Source organism: Nerophis ophidion, linkage group LG14, assembly GCF_033978795.1.
Source record: "Nerophis ophidion isolate RoL-2023_Sa linkage group LG14, RoL_Noph_v1.0, whole genome shotgun sequence".
NCBI lineage: Eukaryota > Metazoa > Chordata > Actinopteri > Syngnathiformes > Syngnathidae > Nerophis > Nerophis ophidion.
In genome coordinates, this window is record NC_084624.1 from 6,724,868 (window position 1) to 6,746,796 (window position 21,929).

Below are 21,929 nucleotides of genomic sequence, written 5' to 3' on the forward strand. Positions count from 1 at the left end.
ACCGCCAGGACAGAGTAACTCGTTTCCAGGGTCGGCCGACCTCGTTCCACAAGATCTAGATATCCTTCTTGAAAATGCCCTTGCAAACATGTATCTGCCACCTAAACAACGTTTTGCTCTGCTTCTTTGTGGGTTTAAAAAGTGAGTGCCACTTATTTCTCCGCTGGCCGGGTATGGGTCCGGTGCCACTTTCTGCTTTTGTAAAGTTAAGTAAGTTGTGTATATTTAGGAGTGACCACAACACTTTACGCTGTGACAAAGCATGGACAAATCCTCACGACCGTCTGGAGTGAAGTAAAACCATATTTCACCTTGGCTGCGATAAATACTCGTTGTTTGTATGCTGTATGACGGTATTATGGATTAGTGTGCATGCAGGACAGTAAGATTAAGTGGGTGAGCACTTATGACAGCTCCAGTCCAGGATGACCTTCAAAAGTCAACACGCCATCTGTCAATCTCCGCAGGTGAAGGGCTACCGCGTGTACTACACCATGGACCCCTCCCGGCCCATGAACGAATGGAAGATCCACAACGTCCAGGACAGCGTGATAACCACCATACAGAGCCTGGTCACCTCAGAGACCTACACCATCCAAGTCCTGGCCTTCACCTCGGTGGGAGACGGGCCCTTCTCCGACCCGGTCCATGTTAAAGTCATGCCAGGAGGTCAGTGCGAGTAGACCACCTCCATCTTGTTCTGTTGGTTATTAGTACCCACTCGGGTGGTACGGTACTAGTATAGTACTGAACGCTACTTTATATGCCAACAGTGGAGGAGGTATGTTCCGGTACGAGCGAGTCTGCCCCACAACAAGAGAATTTATTGACTACAATGTCGGATAGTGCTGCGACGAACGATTATTTTCATAGTCGATTAGTCAACAATTATCTTAAGGATTAATCGACTAATAAAGCGTTTACATATTTAACCTCTTAAGGTTTACATACTTATTTTTTTATTTTTATTTCTCTGTGCTATTTGGGCTTTTGGGACCCTAATTAGAGTAAAAACTAAGAATCATCTTTTGATATGATGTACTTAGTCCATAAGTGCACAAACGTAAACTTCATGTTTAGTGACATGCTAATTCTTATTTTTACACGTTTTTTTCTTCCAAATTCCATTGTATGTTATAGTCTTCTGACACCACCAGATGGCAGTATAAGTGTCCACATAAGTGGCCATAAGACCCGAATTCAGTGGTGTACCCAATTTTGGAAATAAGAGCTAAAAGGTGCTGTCCACGCATGTGGCCACTAAGCCGTTAGAGGTTTTAATGGCTCTACATTGTCCATCATCGACAAAGACGACTAATTTATTCATAAATATTTAAGATAAAGGGAAAGCCATTTTTTTTTAATTCAATGGTGTTTCTCACCTTCTTTATTCAAGTGCTGCCACTCACAACTTTTTTCGGCCCCCTGGTGGCTTGTTTTGCAGCCTTTCTAAAAAAAAAAAAAAAAAAAAAAAAAAAAAAAAAGGACTGAAAAATATCTGAAAGGCTGTTTGCAGTAAACAGGATAAAGTAGTAATAATAATAATAATCAAAGTTGCAAACAGCGATGGACGGGACCGAGTATTTATAGCCATATTTTGTATTGAAGGGGGAATTGCAAACTTCCTGTTGATTTTAGCTGAGGGTTGTCATTGCATAAAATATAGGTCTAAGTGAGACCTACATAGAGGTTTTTGTTTCATGTGTCTCTGACATTCCTACTGGGAGTTAGAGACAGTTTTGTCTGAGCAGGCTGCCGCCATCTTGAGACTCTAATGTATTGTGAATGGAGAGAAGCTTCTGTATTGAATGGGGAATGGCAAACTTCCTGTTGATTTTTGCTGGGGGTTGTCAGTGTATGAAATATAGGTCTAAGTGAGACCTACATTAAAGTTTTTGTTTCATGTGTCTCCGACATTCCTACTGGGAGTTAGAGGCAGTTTTGTCTGAGCAGGGTGCCACCATCTTGAGACGGCAGCAGCGCACCAGCAGCAAAACTGTGTTTCTTTGAAGGCTCATAAAATCCAAGCCGGAGCAGTAATAACAACTCTTTCATCAACTTTTAATCAGAAGGGTTCAATCTCTCTCCTGAGCTCATTTGAAGCCAACATGACAAACGCGCTCAGAGGAGATAATGTTTTAAAAAGGGTGACTGTTTGTACACGACTTTGGTTTTGGAGGGGGAATTGCAAACTTCCTGTTGATTTTGGGTGGGTATTGTCGGTGTATGAAATATAAGTTTAAGTGAGACCTACATTGAGGTTTTTGTTTCACGTGTCTCTGACATTCCTACTGGGAGTTAGATGCGGTTTTGTCTGAGCAGGGTGCCGCCATCTTGAGACGGCAGCAGCGCACAAGCAGCAGAGCTATGGTTCTTTGAGGGCTCATAAAATCCAAACCGGAGCAGTAATAAAAACTCTTTCATCAACTTTTAATCAGAAGGGTTAAATCTCTCTCCTGAGCTTATTTGAAGCCGACATGACAAACGCGCTCAGAGGAGATAATTTTTGAAAAAAAGGTGACTGTTTATACACAACTTTGGTTTTGGCTGGGTATTGTCAGTGTATTAAATATAGGTCTAAGTGAGACCTACATAGAGGTTTTTGTTTCATGTGTCTACAACATTCCTACTCGGAGTTAGAGGCAGTTTTGTCTGTGTTTTCTTCCTAGGGGGCGTTAGAGCGCAATTCTGAGTTTTGGGGTTTGTTTTTTTTAATTAGATCGCAATATTCGCCAGTCCTGATGTGTGCGTCCAATTTGGTCAGTTTTGAAGCATGTTAATGGGGTCAAATTACAGCTTAAAGAAGCGGCGGTATAAGAATAAAGAATGATAATAAAATGCTAGAAATCCATTAGGGTCCTTTGTCCCAAAGGGACATCGGTCCATAATAAAATCACCAAAAATTATTCCTGGGCGTGGCCACTGCTGCTGCTCACTGCTCCCCGCTCCCCTCACCTCAAGTGTCATGGGTCAAATGCAGAGAACAATTTCGCCACATCTAGTGTGTGTGTGACTATCATTGGTATTTTAACTTGAAGTTTAGTAAACAATTTTATTCCAACGCTTGAATGCCTCTCGACAATTAAAGAGCCACTACAGATTGGGTGAAAATTTTTGTTTTGTTTTTATTTCATACTGTTAAAATTCTAGGAAATACAACGTTTTTCCGGCACGTCTTTCCTGAGAGTTTTTGTACCGTTTGTGTTTTAAATAAATCTCGACTTTCCGGGAAAGTTGTTGTGTCTGCAGAGAAGATTCAGTCCGACTCCAAAGTCTGTCTGTTGCCGAATGATTAGCACCAGGATAATGTACCCGCTGCTCTGTATTGAATACAAAATGTAGAGAAAAGAATGTAATTCCCTGCCCTTGAGGCCGTGTCATAGCAGGCCTCAGAACTTTGCGGGGAGTTCGGCGTGGAAAGGAAACCGGGATTAACGGCGACAGCGCTCGCAAATCGTAGCTTTAACGCGGCGCCGGGCAGGAGGAGATTACTGCTCGCTAATCTGTGATGGCATTACAAGTTTGAATTTTCTCTCGAGACTAAAGACACGTGTACCTGATTTTGATAGTTTTTTTTCCAACACACCCTAAAAGTACGGGTTACGTAAAAAATATTGGAGAGTGGTGGAAAACACGAATCAGCTAGAATTAAGAATAAAGGTTTGACGTACGAGTAAAAGCTGCTTTTTGCGTACAATTGTATGTTTTGGAATTATTACTAGTTAGAATAGTGTGAATAAAACGTGAATGCATGTATTTAGAATGTTCTTGGTGTTTAATATTATGTTTGTAATTTTTCTGAAGGAACTAATAAAGTACTTGTCAGGTTCGAACACTGATGACATTTATTAAACAGACAATCAATCATCAATCAATGTTTATTTATATAGCCCCAAATCACAAATGTCTCAAAGGACTGCACAAATCATTACGACTACGACATCCTCGGAAGAACCCACAAAAGGGCAAGGAAAACTCACACCCAGTGGGCAGGGAGAATTCACATCCAGTGGGACGCCAGTGACAATGCTGACTATGAGAAACCTTGGAGAGGACCTCAGATGTGGGCAACCCCCTCCCCCTTCTAGGGGACCGAAAGCAATGGATGTCGAGCGGGTCTAACATGATGCTGTGAAAGTTCAATCCATAGTGGCTCCAACACAACCGCGAGAGTTCAGTCCAAAGCGGATCCAAGACAGCAGCGAGAGTCCCGTCCACAGGAGACCATCTCAAGCGGAGGCGGATCAGCAGCGTAGAGATGTCCCCAATCGATACAGGCGAGCGGTCCATCCTGGGTCTCGACTCTGGACAGCCAGTACTTCATCCATGGTCATCGGACCGGACCCCCTCCACAAGGGAGGGGGGGACATAAGAGAAAGAAAAGAAGCGGCAGATAAACTGGTCTAAAAAGGAGGTCTATTTAAAGGCTAGAGTATACAGATGAGTTTTAAGGTGAGACTTAAATGCTTCTACTGAGGTAGCATCTCGAACTGTTACCGGGAGGGCATTCCAGAGTACTGGAGCCCGAACGGAAAACGCTCTATAGCCCGCAGACTTTTTTTGGGCTCTAGGAATCACTAATAAGCCGGAGTCTTTTGAACGCAGATTTCTTGCCGGGACATATGGTACAATACAATCGGCAAGATAGGCTGGAGCTAGACCGTGTAGTATTTTATACGTAAGTAGTAAAACCTTAAAGTCACATCTTAAGTGCACAGGAAGCCAGTACAGGCGTAATATGATCAAACTTTCTTGTTCTTGTCAAAAGTCTAGCAGCCGCATTTTGTACCAACTGTAATATTTTAATACTAAACATGGGGAGACCCGAAAATAATACGTTACAGTAATCGAGACGAGGCGTAACAAACGCATGGATAATGATCTCGGCGTCTTTAGTGGACAAAATGGAGCGAATTTTAGCGATATTACGGAGATGATAGAAGGCCGCTTTTAATGTGTGACTCAAAGGAGAGAGTTGGGTCAAAGATAACACCCAGATTTTTTACCGAGTCACCCTGTTTTATTATTTGGTTGTCAAATGTTAAAGTTGTATTATTAAATAGAGGTCGGCGTCTAGCAGGACCGATAATCAGCAATTCCGTTTTTTTGGCGTTAAGTTGCAAAAAGTTAGCGGACATCCATTGTTTAATTTCATTAAGACACGCTTCCAACTGACTACAGTCCGGCGTGTTGGTCAGCTTTAGGGGCATGTAGAGTTGGGTGTCATCAGCATAGCAGTGAAAGCTAATACCGTATTTGCGTATGACGTCACCTAGCGGCAGCATGTAGATGCTGAAGACAAGACAAGAAGCAAGGAATTAAACAGGGACAGAATTCAATTTAGCTCAATTGAGGAGAAACGTCTGGACTAGGGGTAGGGAACCTGTGGCTCTTTTGACGACGGCATCTGGCTCTCAAATACATCTGAGCTGACATTGCTTAACACGATTAGTAATGAATAATTCCGCCAGTAATCGGTGTTAAAAATAACGTTTAACATATAAAACATTCACCGTTTTCAACTGCACCTGTTCAATAAGTCACATCAATGGTAAGAAGTCCATCTATTCTCTACCGCTTGTCCCTTTTTGGGGTCGCGGGGGGTTGCTGGAGCCTATATCAGCTGCATTTGGGCAGAAGGCGGCGTACACCCTGGACAAGTCGCCACCTCGTCGCAGGGCCAACACAGATAGACAGACGACATTCACACACTAGGGCCAATTTAGTGTTGCCAAAGAAGTATTTTATTTATTATTGGTTAGCTTGAGAATAAAAATGATATAAAATAGGAGACTTATACTCTAAAAATGTAGGTCTTACTTGAAAAAATGAATGCTTTTAGTTGTATTCGGTGTTAAAACATATGATACGGCTCTCACGGTAATACACTTTAAAAAATTTGGCTTCCATGGCTCTCTCAGCCAAAAAAGGTTCCCGACCCCCGGTCTGGACTGTACTTCTTGTACAGTCCTCCACCACGCTCTGACAAAAGATAGTATGCCTCCTCTGTGATTTGGACTTTCCCTGATTTTCATGGCAACAGCTGTTTCTAAGGGAAGGGGGTCTCAAACAGCCGTTGCCTTTGGTTACAAAACAGTTAAAAAAAAAGATCTCGGGTCAAGATAAAAATCTTCCTGTGGATTACAATACATCAAGGAAACCGACACCTTCATGTCGCTTCCCATCCTACACGGTGGAGTTTTACAAGCCTTTTGATTGGTAAAATCAAAGACAGCTTTTGCCCGCTCGCCGGGAACTCATTGAAACACAGCAGATATCTTAGTTCTCGGATGTGTATTCTCGTATTTCACACGAGAATACACGTATTTTGTATTTGCAAAAGTACACATGTACCAAATACACACAAAATACTCATTTTTTTATTCGCAAAAGTACACGTATCTTTGCGAATACAACATTGTTCGTAGCGTTTCATGTAGGTATTGTTACCGAAATGTCCCGGTATCAACATCTCACGGTGCGATACTGTCACGGTGTGAAGACCACGGTACCGTAAAAAAAAGAATTAAAAATGTTTTAGTGTGTAAAACTTAGGTAGCAATTACACTTACTGTAATTGTACACAAAAATGATGCTCCAATGTTCCGATCATTTTTATTCCGACAAGCACTTAAATGTATTTTCAAGTTCTAATAATTGTGCGGGAACATTCACTGTCCCAAGTACATTATTAGAAATAACTTACAGGTTTTAAAGTAACAATATAAGGAAGCTAAAGATGTAGAAATACTCTGTGGGTGTGCGCTGCCGAACATGCTCCTCTGCTCGCAAAACCAGCCCGTTAAAAATAATAATAACTGGGATCGAGTACCGTGTTGGATTCCGTAGTACCGCGATACCATACTAGTACTGGTGTACCGTACAACCCTAACCTCTGTATTGGCAGGTGTACCAAAACGCTACGATACATGTTGTTGTTGAAACTGACCCGGTTGTGTGTTCTCTCTGTCCCCAGTCCCAGGTCAGCCGGGTAAATTTAAAATCGGGAGGGTGACGGACACCAGCATCGAGCTGACCTGGGAGCCGGCCTACACCAAGGAGGGCATCATCAACTACGAGCTGCTTTACAAACCTGTCAAGTTTGGCAGTCTGGTACGACCCCCGATGCTTCTCAGACTACGAGCGTTTGTTCCGTTAGCGGAGACTAGGGATTGCAAAGGGGTGGAAAGTTTCCGGTAAAATTTTCCGGAAACTTTCTGGAAATTTACCACGGGGAAGTTTAGCTCGGGAAGTTTGGATTTATTGACCATTTTTTGGATTATTCACATTTGGACACTGTCCATGGGAATTAATGGGAATTGATTTTGCAAAGTGGTGGAAATTTTCCGGTAACTTTCCGGAAATTTACCACAGGAAGTTAAGCTCGGGAAGTTTGGAAATATTGACCATTTTTTTGATTATTCAAAGTTGGACAACGTCCATGGGAATTAATGGGACTATATGGGAAATAACTTTGCAAAGGAGTGGAAAGTTTCCGGTAAATTTCCGGAAATTACCACAGGAAATTAAGCTCGGGAAGTTTGGAAATATTGACCATTTTCTGATTATTCAAAGTTAGACACCGTCCATGGGAATTAATGGGAATATATAGGAGTTAACTTTGAAAAGGGGTGTAAAGTTTCTGGAAAATTTACAGAAAATTTCCGGAAATTTACCACGGGAAGTTGAGTTCGGGAAGTTTGGAAATATTATCAATTTTCTGATAGTTCAAAGTTAGACACCGCTCATGGGAATCAATGGGAATATATAGGAGTTACCTTTGCAAAGGGGTTGAAAGTTTCCGGTAAATTTCCGGAAATTTTCCGGAAACTTTACACCCCTTTTCAAAGTTAACTCCTATATATTCCCATTAATTCCCATGGACGGTGTCTAACTTTGAATAATCAGAAAATGGTCAATATTTCCAAACTTCCCGGGAAGTTAAACTTGGGAAATTTGGAAATTTTGAACATTATCTGATAATTCAAAGTTAGATACTGTCCATGTGAATTAATGGGAATATATAGGAATTAACTTTGCAAAGGGGTGGAAAGTTTCCGGTAACTTTCCGGAAATTTACCACAGGAAGTTAAACTCGGGAAGTTTGGAAATATTGACCATTTTTTGATTATTCAAAGTTGGACACCATCCATGGGAATTAATGGGACTATATGGGAAATAACTTTGTAAAGGAGTGGAAAGTTTCCGGTAAATTTCCGGAAATTTACCACAGGAAGTTAAGCTCAGGAAGTTTTGAATTATTGACCATTTTCTGATTATTCAAACTTGGAGATTGTCCATGGGAATTAATGGGAATATATGGGATTTAACTTCACAAAGGGGTGGAAAGTTTCCGGTAAATTTCCGGAATCTTTCTGGAAATTTACCACGGCAAGTTAAGCTTGGGAAGTTTGTAAATATTGACCATTTTCTGATAATTCGAAGTTAGACACTGCCCATGGGAATTAATGGGAATATATAGGAATTAACTTTGCAAAGGGGTGGAAAGTTTCTGGTAAATTTCCGGAAACTTTCTGGAAATTTACCACGGGAAGTTAAGCTTGGGAAGTTTGGAAATATTGACCATTTTCTGATAATTCAAAGTTAGACACCGGCCATGGGAATTAATGGGAATATATAGGAGTTAACTTTGCAAAGGGGTGTAAAGTTTCTGGAAAATGTACAGAAAATTTCCGGAAATTTACCACGGGAAGTTGAGCTCGGGAAGTTTGGAAATATTGTGAATTTTCTGATAATTCAAAGTTAGACACCGCCCATGTGAATTAATGGGAATATATAGGAATTCACTTTGCAAAGGGGTGGAAAGTTTCTGGTAAATTTCCGGAAGTTAGACACTGCCCATGCACACTGTCAAACTCGTTTGCACTTGCACTTGCATGGCTTAATCTTTGAGACAAGCATATGCTACTGGAAGTTTTCCGGAAATTTACGACGGGAAGTTGAGCACGGGAAGTTTGGAAATATTGACCATTTTCTGATAATTCAAAGTTAGACACTGCCCATGGGAATTAATGGGAATATATAGGAATTAACTTTGCAAAGGGGTAGAAAGTTTCTGGTAAATTTCCGGAAACTTTCTGGAAATTTACCACGGGAAGTTAAGCTTGGGAAGTTTGGAAATATTGACCATTTTCTGATAATTCAAAGTTAGACACCGCCCATGGGAATTAATGGGAATATATAGGAGTTAACTTTGCAAAGGGGTGTAAAGTTTCTGGAAAATGTACAGAAAATTTCCGGAAATTTACCACGGGAAGTTGAGCTCGGGAAGTTTGGAAATATTGTGAATTTTCTGATAATTCAAAGTTAGACACCGCCCATGTGAATTAATGGGAATATATAGGAATTCACTTTGCAAAGGGGTGGAAAGTTTCTGGTAAATTTCCGGAAGTTTTCCGGAAATTTACGACGGGAAGTTGAGCACGGGAAGTTTGGAAATATTGACCATTTTCTGATAATTCAAAGTTAGACACCGTCCATGTGAATTAATGGGAATATATAGGAATTAACGTTGCAAAGGGGTGGAAAGTTTCTGGTAAATTTACGGAAATTTACGACGGGAAGTTGAGCTCGGGAAGTTTGGAAATATTGTGAATTTTCTGATAATTCAAAGTTAGACACTGCCCATGGGAATTATTGGGAATATATGGGATTTAACTTTACATAGGGGTGGAAAGTTTCCGGTAAATTTCCGGAAACTTTCTGGAAATTTACCACGGGAAGTTAAGCTTGGGAAGTTTGGAAATATTGACCATTTTCCGATAATTCAAAGTTAGACACTGCCCATGTGAACTAATGGGAATATATAGGAGTTAACTTTGCAAAGGGGTGGAAAGTTTCTGGTAAATTTACGGAAATTTACCACGGGAAGTTGAGCTTGGGAAGTTTGGAAATATTGACCATTTTTTTGATTATTCAAAGTTGGACACCGTCCATGGGAGTTAATGGGACTATATGGGAATTGACTTTGCAAAGGGGTGGAAAGTTACCGGTACTTTTCCGGAAATTTACCACAGGAAGTTAAACTCGGGAAGTTTGGAAATATTGACCATTTTCTGATAATTCAAAGTTAGACACCGTCCATGTGAATTAATGGGAATATATAGGAATTAACGTTGCAAAGGGGTGGAAAGTTTCTGGTAAATTTACGGAAATTTACGACGGGAAGTTGAGCTCGGGAAGTTTGGAAATATTGTGAATTTTCTGATAATTCAAAGTTAGACACCGCCCATGGGAATTATTGGGAATATATGGGATTTAACTTTACATAGGGGTGGAAAGTTTCCGGTAAATTTCCGGAAACTTTCTGGAAATTTACCACGGGAAGTTAAGCTTGGGAAGTTTGGAAATATTGACCATTTTCCGATAATTCAAAGTTAGACACTGCCCATGTGAACTAATGGGAATATATAGGAGTTAACTTTGCAAAGGGGTGTAAAGTTTCTGGTAAATTTACGGAAATTTACCACGGGAAGTTGAGCTTGGGAAGTTTGGAAATATTGACCATTTTTTTGATTATTCAAAGTTGGACACCGTCCATGGGAGTTAATGGGACTATATGGGAATTGACTTTGCAAAGGGGTGGAAAGTTACCGGTACTTTTCCGGAAATTTACCACAGGAAGTTAAACTCGGGAAGTTTGGAAATATTGACCATTTTCTGATAATTCAAAGTTAGACACCGTCCATGGGAATTAATGGGAATATATAGGAATTAACTTTGCAAAGGGGTGGAAAGTTTCTGGTAAATTTCCGGAAAATTTCCGGAAATTTACGACGGGAAGTTGAGCTCGGGAAGTTTGGAAACATTGTCCATTTTCTAATAATTCAAAGTTAGACACCGTCCATGGGAATTAATGGGAATATATAGGAATTAACTTTGCAAAGGGGTGGAAAGTTTTTGGTAAATTTCCGGAAAATTTCCGGAAATTTACGACGGGAAGTTGAGCTCGGGAAGTTTGGAAACATTGTCCATTTTCTGATAATTCAAAGTTAGACACTGCCCATGTGAATTAATGGTAATATATGGGAATTATTTTTGCAGAGAGGTGGAAAGTTTCCGGTACATTTCCAAAAGTAAACTCGAGAAGTTTGGAAATATTGACCATTTTCTGATTTTTCAAACTTGGACACCGTTGAATATTGAATGCATATTGCATTTAATTTTTTTATTCCCGTCAATTCCCATATATTCCTGTGCATTCCTTGATGGAGGAATGCACAGTGCAGGGTTGAAATTCTACTGAATTAGCATGAAATCGGGTTGTTTTAGCCAATAATCAATGCTGCAAGATCTAGTATGTTTCACTCAATGTTTATTCCCATTATTTTCCCATTAATTCCCATGAAAAGTTGCCAACTTTGAATATTCCCGGATTTTTGCAACCCCTAGTGGTGACACTTTGGTCTTTTGTAGGAAAAGCTGACCTTCGGCCCACGGAACTCCTACACGGTGGAGGGTCTGAAGGCCAACACGGAGTACTCCTTCTCCCTGGCGGCCATCTCCAACAAAGGCATCGGAGCCTTCACCAACGAGCTGGTGCAGAGGACGTCACAAGCCAGTACGTAAACCTTGCCTCGGTCTGAGGAGATTAACCTGGTCTTGGCGGGCTGGGATAAAACTTGTGTTGTTGCTGGGATGTTTGCGTGTGCACACAACTGCCTTACACACTTGTCGGAGATGACCCGGCAACCATGTCTAAATCTGCCCTTTGATCTCTCATCCATCCGTCTGAGTTTCTTCCTTCTCCACTCAGCCTCTCCTTCTTTTTCTCACCCAGCCTAAAAAAATCTCATGACAGACGGAGACGGAGCGCAGATTAATGTTTCTCTTCCTCCTTTTCAGCCTCCTTTCACTTCTTTCCCGCTCTATCAGTGTCTTAATAGCTTTGAGAGGGTGAAAATGTCCGCCTGTTGTTGGCTGGCAGGCAGTGGAGAGGAACCCTGAAGGATTGTGGGTCGGTCTGCAAGGGTTGGAAGGAAGCAAGTGCCAGACAGTTTGGCTTTGACTTGGAATTTCTCCATTGACGCATTTTCTTAATTCAAAGTTGATTCCCCTATATTCCCATTAATTCTCATGGACGGTGTCCAACTTTGAATAATCAAAAAAATGGTCAATATTTCCAAACTTCCGGAGCTTAATTTTCCGTTGTAAGTTTCCGGAAAATTTCCGGAAATTTACCAGACACTTTCTACCCCTTTGCAAAGTTAATTCCCATACATTGCAATTAATTCCCATGGACGGTGTCCAACTTTGAATAATCAATAAAATGGTCAATATTTCCAAACTTCCGGAGCTTAATTTTCCGTTGTAAGTTTCCGGAAAATTTCCGGAAATTTACCAGACACTTTCTACCCCTTTGCAAAGTTAATTCCCATATATTGCAATTAATTCCCATGGACGGTGTCCAACTTTGAATAATCAAAAAAATGGTCAATATTTCCAAACTTCCGGAGCTTAATTTACCGTGGGAAATTTCCAGAAATTTACCGTGGGAAATTTCCAGAAATTTACCGGAAACTTTCCACCCCTTTGCAAAATTAATTCCCATATATTCCCATTAATTTCCATGGACAGTGTCCAACTTTGAATAATCAATAAAATGGTCAATATTTCCAAACTTCCGGAGCTTAACTTTCCGTTGTAAGTTTTCGGAAATTTTCCGGAAATTTACCAGACACTTTCTACCCCTTTGCAAAGTTAATTCCCATATATTCACATTAATTCCCATGGACGGTGTCCAACTTTGAATAATCAAAAAAATGGTAAATATTTCCAAATTTCCTGAGCTCAACTTGCCGTGGTAAATTTCCAGAAATTTACCGGAAACTTTCCACCCCTTTGCAAAGTCCATTCCCATATATTCCCATTAATTCCCAATGACGGTGTCCAACTTTGAATATAAAAAAATGGTCAATATTTCCAAACTTCTGGAGCTTAACTTCCCGTGGTAAATTTCTGGAAATTATCCAGATATTTACCGGAAATTCTTTCCACGCCTTTGCAAAGTTTATTCCCATATATTCCCATGCCAATCGTTGGTATTTTAACTTCAACATTAACTTTAATTCCCATGGACGGTGTCCAATTTTGAATAATCAAAAAAATTGTCAATATTTCCAAACCTTCGGAGCTTAACTTCCCATGGTAATCTTCCGGAAATTTTCCAGATATTTACCGGAAACTTTCCACCCCTTTGCAAAGTTAATTCCCATATATTCCCATTAATTCCCATGGACGATGTCCAACTTTGAATAATCCCAAAAATTGTCAATATTTCCAAATTTCCAGAGCTTAACTTCCCGTGGTAAATTTCTGGAAATTTACCGGAAACTTTCCACGCCTTTGCAAAGTTAATTCCCATATATTCCCATTAATTCCCATTGACGGTGTCCAACTTTGAATATAAAAAAAATGGTGAATATTTCCAAACTTCCCAGGTTTAACTTCCCGTGGTAAATTTCCTGCAAGTTTCCAGAAATGTCCCAGAAACTTTCAACCCCTTTGCAAAGTTAATTCCCATATATTCCCATATCAATCATTGCTACTTTAACTTTATTTCCCATGGACGGTGTCTAACATTGAATCATTAGAAAATGGTCAATATTTCCAAACTTCCCGAGCTCAACATCTCGTGGTAAATTTCCGGAAAGTTTCTGGAAATTATCATACACACTATTATACACACACACACACACACACATATATATCTTTTGTTAATGTTTTATTTATTTTTATTATAAGAAAAGTCATAAAATACCCTTTCATTGACACACTTATACATTACAAGCACCCCTCCTTTACATCATAACACAGACAATACATGCTCTTGTTCACATCTGTCATCACTTTTAAAAAAACAACCATTAATTTCAATTATAATACTTCTTGCAGTCGACCAGGGGTGTGCAAATATTTTCTTGATTGTCTCCCACTCTTGCTGTCCAAACTCTGCTTGATTCCGTGAAGTTTTGTTTCCCCACCGCTTGAATTCTCATGTCGTCCTGGTGTCATCTTTTGTTTCACCTTCGTCCCTTATCGTTTCCTTTTTTTTTTTTTTTTTGATGATCCTCACCCCCTGTCCTTTGACTCGTCCTCTCGCTCGTCCAACCCCTTCCCCCGACTCTCAAATGCTCCACCGACCTTGTCCTTGTTCAGAGCCCTCGGACCCGCCCCAGGGCGTGTCCTGCCAGAGCGCCGGCTCCACCTCTCTGAGAGTTAGTTGGAGGCCGCCTCCGTGGGAGGGCCAGAATGGCGAGTTGGCAGGTTATGAGCTGAGGTACCGCAGAGTTTCTGGGTCAGGAGGCCGAGGTCAGGGCCAGGAGGCCAATGGGCTGGCGCTCCCGGCCCGGCAGGGGAAGACGGTAGTAGAGGGTCTGGAGAAGTGGAGCTGGTACAACATCACCATGACAGCCTCCACCTCTGTAGGGAGTGGACCACACAGCTCGCCTGTGCTCTGCAGAACCGACGAAGACGGTAAGAACCGGGCGCACACCCACAAAGTCTTAGAGTACTCATGTAGACCAAGGGTTTTCAAAGTGTGAGGCCTTGTTGCCCAAGTGGCTCAAATCTGTTTGTTTTTTTTTAGTCCCAGCTGAGTGTTTATTTACACTGCAAGAAGCTGCAGGTTCGCTCCAAAACGATACAATCGTGCAACCAATGATGACTCAGTCGCAGGTTTCGTTTATTGGACCGACTCTAGTGTGCAAAAATGGGTGAAAATGAAAAGTGAATAAAAAAAAAAAAACATCTGCCGCTCAACAATCTCCAACGGTACTATACTGTGTTTGAAAAAGTACCCGTAACCCAACGGGCGTGATATTGCTGGTTTTACGGGCAGAGGAGCATGTTCGGCAGCGCACGCGCAAGCAGACGCGTTGTGTAGACAGAAAAGGGAGAACGGATGCATTTTGGTGTAAAAAGTAAAGATAAAGGTGAAGTTGTAACACTGAAACGGCGTTAGGAAGAATTGCTGTGAGACATGGCTAGCTAGCTAGCGGCTAACGTCCATCCGCAGTGTTTTAGCTACTTCTAAATCACTAATTCCTGGCCTCCATGGCGACAAGTAAAGTGTGTGTCGTACAAGTATTAATATCACTGCAGGACGAGGAATAGCTAAACATGGATAGAATATCTCACTGCTATGTGTATGTGTGTCTATATATGTATGTGTATATATATATATATATATATATATATATATATATATATATGTATATATGTATATATGTATATATGTATATATGTGTATATGTATATGTATATATGTGTATATGTATATGTATATATGTGTATATGTATATGTATATGTATATATATATGTATATGTATATATATATGTATATGTATATATATATATATATATATATATATATATATATATGTATGTGTATATATATGTATATATGTATATATATATGTATGTGTATATGTGTGAGTGAGTGAATTATATTTATATAGCGCTTTTCTCTAGTGACTCAAAGCGCTTTACATAGTGAAACCCAATATCTAAGTTACATTTAAACCAGTGTGGGTGGCACTGGGAGCAGGTGGGTAAAGTGTCTTGCCCAAGGACACAACGGCAGTGACTAGGATGGCGGAAGCGGGGATCGAACCTGACGGCCGCTCTACCAACCAAGCTATACCGCCCCATATACATATATATGTATATGTATATATATATATATATATGTATATATATATATATGTATATATATATATATATATATATATATATATATATATATATATATATATATATATATATATGTATGTATATATATATATGTATGTATGTATATATGTATATATATATGTATATGTATTTATGTGTATATATATATTTATGTATATGTAGTATATATATGTGTGTAGATATATATATATATATAAATATATATAAAATATGTGTACAGTATGTATATATATATATAGTATGTATGTGTGTACATATATAAATATTTTTATAAATATAAATATATAAAACATATACATTTACATTATAGTTTCTTTAAAAGGTGCACACATACATACATACATATATACACATACATATACTGTACATTTGCCACACTTTGAAAACCTCTGCTCTCGTACTTAGTACCTCCAACAACCGGGCCTTGCACCCAACCTCGTAGTTAACGATGTGCGTCTGCAGTTCCAGGGGCGGCCCCTCGCCACGTGGACGTCCAGCCGTTCAATTCCTCCGCCCTCCGCGTCACTTGGCGCTCCGTGTCGCCCAGGTCGCGGCAAGGCCAGATCCGGGGCTACCAGGTGCACTACAGCCGCGCCGGGGCCGGCCAATCCCGGAGCCTTCCGTGGATAAAAGACCTCTTGTTAGACGAGGCCCAGGTGACCATGAATGAATGAATGAATGAATGAATGAATGAAACGTCAGTGATGTTTCGCCGTGGTTAAAAAATATGTGTCGTCTGGTCTCTCTGCGCCGCCTGGCTGCTGGCTCTGCTTCAGATGGAGGAGGATGATGATTCCACTCAGTATGTGAGTGCACAATCCCTACTTAGTACTTCATACCAAGTAGAAAGACGTTTCTTACAAGTAGCATTATCACAAAGAATAGTGAAGTGAATTGTGAATTATATTTATATAGCGCTTTTTCTCTAGTGACTCAAAGCGCTTTACATAGTGAAACCCAATATCTAAGTTACATTTAAACCAGTGTGGGTGGCACTGGGAGCAGGTGGGTAAAGTGTCTTGCCCAAGGACACAACGGCAATGACTAGGATGGCGGAAGCGGGAATCGAACCTGCAACTCTCAAATTGCTGGCACGGCCGCTCTACCAACCGAGCTAAACCGAATAGTTTAACATGTTTCACTACACAGTAGGAGGATACAATAGCTAACTGCTAACAATGAAAACAAATGCTATGGGTGGATCTACACCTGACATCCACTGTAATGATACCAAGTACAAGAGCGTACGCTTTAAAGACATGGCTAACAAGCTTACGGCTAACTTCTATCCGCATTTTTTTGGCTACTTCTAAATCACTAATCCTGGCCTCCATGGCGACAAAGTAAGTTTCTTCCAAGTAGCAATATCACTGGAGGACGAGGAATAGCTAAACATGTTTCGCTACAATAGCTCACCGGCGTCAAAATGTAAACAAACGCCATGGGTGGATCTACACCTGACATCCACTGTAATGATACCAAGTACAAGAGCGTACGCTTTAAAGACATGGCTAACAAGCTTACGGCTAACTTCCATCCACAGTGTTTTAGCTACTTCTAAATCACTAATCGTGGCCTCCGTGGCGACAAAGTAAGTTTCTTCCAAGTAGCATTATCACTGGAGGACAAGGAATAGCTCAACATGCTTCACTAAAATAGCTCACCGGCGTCAAAATGTAAACAAACGCTATGGGTGGATCTACACCTGACATCCACTGTAATGATACCAAGTACAAGAGCGTACGCTTTAAAGACATGGCTAACAAGCTTACGGCTAACTTCCATCCACAGTGTTTTAGCTACTTCTAAATCACAAATCCTGGCCAACATGGCGACAAAGTAAGTTTCTTCCAAAGAGCATTATCACTGGAGGACGAGGAATAGCTTAACATGCTTCGCTAAAATAGCTCACCGGCGTCAAAATGTAAACAAACGCTATGGGTGGATCTACACCTGACATCCACTGTAATGATACCAAGTACAAGAGCGTACACTTTAAAGACTAGCTTGCTTGCGGCTAACGTCCACCTGCAGTGTTTTAGCTACTTCTAAATCACAAATCCTGGCCAACATGGCGACAAAGTAAGTTTCTTCCAAGTAGCATTATCACTGGAGGACGAGGAATAGCTAAACATGCTTGGCTACAATAGCTCACCGGCGTCAAAATGTAAACAAACGCCATGGGTGGATCTATACCTGACATCCACTGTAATGATACCAAATAAAATAGCGTATGCTTTAAGACATGGCTAGCTAGCTTACGGCTAACTTCTATCCGCATTGTTTTGGCTACTTCTAAATCGCAAATCCTGGCCAACATGGCACAAAGTAAGTTTCTTCCAAGTAGCATTATCACTGGAGGACAAGGAATAGCTCAACATGCTTCACTAAAATAGCTCACCGGCGTCAAAATGTAAACAAACGCTATGGGTGGATCGATACCTGACATTCACTGTAATGATACCAAATAAAATAGCGTATGCTTTAAAGATATGGCTAGCAAGCTAACGGCTAACGTCCATCTGCAGTGTTTTAGCTACTTCTAAATTACACATCCTGGCCAACATGGCACAAAGTAAGTTTCTTCCAAGTATCATTATCACTGGAGGACGAGGAATAGCTAAACATACTTCACTAAAATAGCTCACCGGCGTCACAATGTAAACAAACGCCATGGGTGGATCTACACCTGACATCCACTGTAATGATACCAAATAAAATAGCGTATGCTTTAAGACATGGCTAGCTAGCTTGCGGCTAACTTCCATCTGCAGTGTTCTAGCTACTTCTAAATCACTAATCCTGGCCAACATGGCACAAAGTAAGTTTCTTACAAGTAGCATTATCACTGGAGGACAAGGAATAGCTAAACATGCTTCGCTACAATAGCTCACTGGCGTCAAAATGTAAACAAACGCTATGGGTGAATCTACACCTGACATCCACTGTAATGATACCAAGCACAATAGCGAATGTTTTAAAGGCATGGTTTGCTAGCTCTCGGTTAACGTCCATCTGCAGTGTTTTAGCAACTTCTAAATCACAAATCCTGGCCTCCATGGCGGCAAAGTAAGTTTCTTCCAAGTAGCATTATCACTGGAGGACGAGTAATAGCTAAACATGCTTCGCTACGATAGCTCACCGGCGTCACAATGTAAACAAACGCCATGGGTGGATCTACACCTGACATCCACTGTAATGATACCAAATAAAATAGCGTATGCTTTAAGACATGGCTAGCAAGCTAATGGCTAACTTCTATCCGCATTGTTTCGGCTACTTCTAAATCACCAATCCTGGCCAACATGGCACAAAGTAAGTTTCTTACAAGTAGCATTATCACTGGAGGACGAGGAAAAGCTAAACATGCTAGGCTACAATAGCTCACCGGCGTCAAAATGTAAACAAACGCCATGGGTGGATCTACACCTGACATCCACTGTAATGATACCAAGTACAAGACTAAAGACTAGCTAGCTTGCGGCTAACTTCCATCTGCATTGTTTTGGCTACTTCTAAATCACTAATCCTGGCCAACATGGCACAAAGTAAGTTTCTTCCAAGTACCATTATCACTGGAGGACGAGGAATAGCTCAACCTGCTTCATTAAAATAGCTCACCGGCGTCAAAATGTAAACAAACGCTATGGGTGGATCTACACCTGACATCCACTGTAATGATACCAAATAAAATAACGTACGCGTTAAAGACATGGCTAGCTAACTTGCGGCTAACTTCCATCCACAGTGTTTTAGCTACTTCTAAATCGCAAATCCTGGCCAACATGGCACAAAGTAAGTTTCTTCCAAGTAGCATTATCACTGGAGGACGAGGAAAAAGCTAAACACGCTTCACTACAATAGCTCACCGGCGTCAAAATGTAAACAAATGCTATGGGTGGATCTACACCTGACATCCACTGTAATGATACCAAGTACAAGACCGTACGCTCTAAAGACTAGCTAGCTTGCGGCTAACTTCCATCTGCAGTGTTTCAGCTACTTCTAAATCACAAATCCTGGCCTCCATGGCACAAAGTAAGTTTCTTACAAGTAGCATTATCACTGGAGGACGAGGAAAAAGCTAAACATGCTTCACTAAAATAGCTCACCGGCGTCAAAAATGTAAAGAAACGCTATGGGTGGATCTACACCTGATATCGACTGTAATGATACCAAGTACAAGAGCGTATCTAGTTGATAATACATCAATATTATTGTTATCATCACAAAATATTAAAAAACATTATATTATGTTTATAAAAGTTTATATAAGTGCAAAGTAGTGAAGAAAACAAAAATAACGTTTTGTCCCAACCTTGACAGGCGATGATTTTGGGGGACCTGCAAGCGGAGACCTTGTACTCGGTGTCGGTGGCAGCTTACACCACCAAAGGCGACGGAGCCCACAGCAAAGCCAAGCTGGTGCAGACCTCGGGGTTGGGTAAGATGTGCCGAGTCAGCACTTCCACATTCAGCTGCCGATGACTTTCAACACCTAAAAGTGGTTTTGCCCCTGCAGTCCCCGGCCCTCCTTGCCTGGGGGCGCACTTGGGACCGGGTGCGTCGGTGGTGCTGCGATGGTCCCCCGCGCCGGAGTGCTCCAAGTCAGACTCCGCCGGGCCGAGGCCGCCGCTGGAAATTCGTGGCTACCGCCTCCAGTTTGGCCCGAAGAACTCCACCCCGGAGACCACGGTGGACCTCCCCGGTCCCGAGAAGAACTTCACCGTCACAAACCTCTCCCCGGGCTCCTCCTACGTCTTCCTGCTCTCCGCCAGGAGCCGGGCGGGTCTGGGAAAAGCGGCGCGGCGGGAAGTGACGCTGCCCGTCTTCCCCCCCTCGGGATACCCCAAAATATCCGACTTAGTCAACGCCACCTGCTGCTCCCTGCAGTTCTCCTGGCGGCCCCCCGACCACGCGGAGTGCAACGGCATCATCACCGAGTACAACGTCGCCTACAAGGAGGCGGCGGGCCCCAGGGCCTCGGAGCTCCCCGCCCCCCTGCATGTGGTCACGCTGCCGGCCGACCGCTTGAGCTACACCATCCTGGGCCTGGACCACGGCACGGTCTACGAGGTGCAGCTCAGAGCCCGCAACAAGGCGGGGCTCGGCCCCTTCAGCCCCCCTCGGCGGTGCCGAACCCTGGTCTTCGACACAGGTAGGGTTGGCCCTCGGAGCCTGTGGGAGCCCATGGGAACACCCTTCACCCGAGCACCGCCTCCACCCCCCTCCGGACTTCACTCCTCGTTGAAGTGCCGCCCGAGTTCTTGCAGGTTGTCCCCCCTGCACTCCAGTCAAGTCCGGAGGACGGCAACCAACCCCTCAGCCTGTTCCACTCACTCACTTATAGGGTTGTCCCCATACCAACAGTTTGGTACCAGTACCAACATTTATTCCCATACTTTTCTAAATAATAGGGACCCCAAAAATTTTTGGTAAATTCACAAGTACATGAAATATTTGTTTATTATTACAATTTAGTCCTTAAATAAAATAGTGAACATGCTAGACAACTTGTCTTTTAGTAGTAAGTAAGCTCCTAATTAGTTTGCAGTAACATATTGTGTCATTTATACACCTATTATTTTGTCTACTTTATGAGGGACAAACTGTAAAAAACTGATTATTAATCCACTTGTTCATTTACTGTTAATGTCTCTTTTAACATGTTCTATCGATAATACCAAGTAGTTGCAGGATCATACGATAATATATAATACCTAATAAACCAATAATAATATGGTAAAACATTTCTGATGTAAAGGGTAGGTGTCACCTGGTTTCTGTTTGAACATGTTCTATCTACACTTCTGTTAAAATGTAATAATCACTTCTTCTTCTCTTCTTTGATACCACACATTAGTTGTGGATGATACCACACAGTTAGGTATGGATCCAATACTAAGTAGTTACAGGATGATACAATATAATATAGTACCTTATGAACCAATACTGACGAAAAAATACTGATGTAAAGGATAGGTGTCGCCCTGTTTTCTGTTTCAACGTATTCTATCTACACTTCTGTTAAAATGTAATAATCACCTATTCTTCTCTTCTCTGATACTTTACATTATTTTTGGACGATACCACACATTTAGGTATTGATACGATGATACCAAGTAGTTGCAGGATCATACCTACTAAACCAATAATAATATGGTTAAAAAATTCTGATGTAAAGGGTAGGTGTCGCCTGGTTTCTGTTTGAACA

The 21,929-nt window shown here is 41.4% G+C and overlaps 1 protein-coding gene across 12 annotated transcripts in view; it reads left to right on the forward strand.

The window, feature by feature from the left end:
* The window catches only part of LOC133568033 (receptor-type tyrosine-protein phosphatase S-like), a 293,725-nt gene that overhangs the window by 193,997 nt on the left and 77,799 nt on the right, over positions 1-21,929 (forward strand). For 7 of the 12 annotated variants that reach the window (XM_061919726.1, XM_061919727.1, XM_061919729.1 and 4 more), the window contains 8 exons: positions 468-669; positions 6,977-7,113; positions 11,437-11,581; positions 14,179-14,496; positions 16,178-16,371; positions 16,492-16,521; positions 20,042-20,159; positions 20,238-20,873. In XM_061919726.1, the coding sequence (XP_061775710.1) occupies positions 468-669; positions 6,977-7,113; positions 11,437-11,581; positions 14,179-14,496; positions 16,178-16,371; positions 16,492-16,521; positions 20,042-20,159; positions 20,238-20,873 (1,780 nt within the window). The remainder of the gene's footprint in view (positions 1-467; positions 670-6,976; positions 7,114-11,436; positions 11,582-14,178; positions 14,497-16,177; positions 16,372-16,491; positions 16,522-20,041; positions 20,160-20,237; positions 20,874-21,929) is intronic. The other 5 variants (XM_061919732.1, XM_061919734.1, XM_061919733.1 and 2 more) reach the window with 1 other exon arrangement.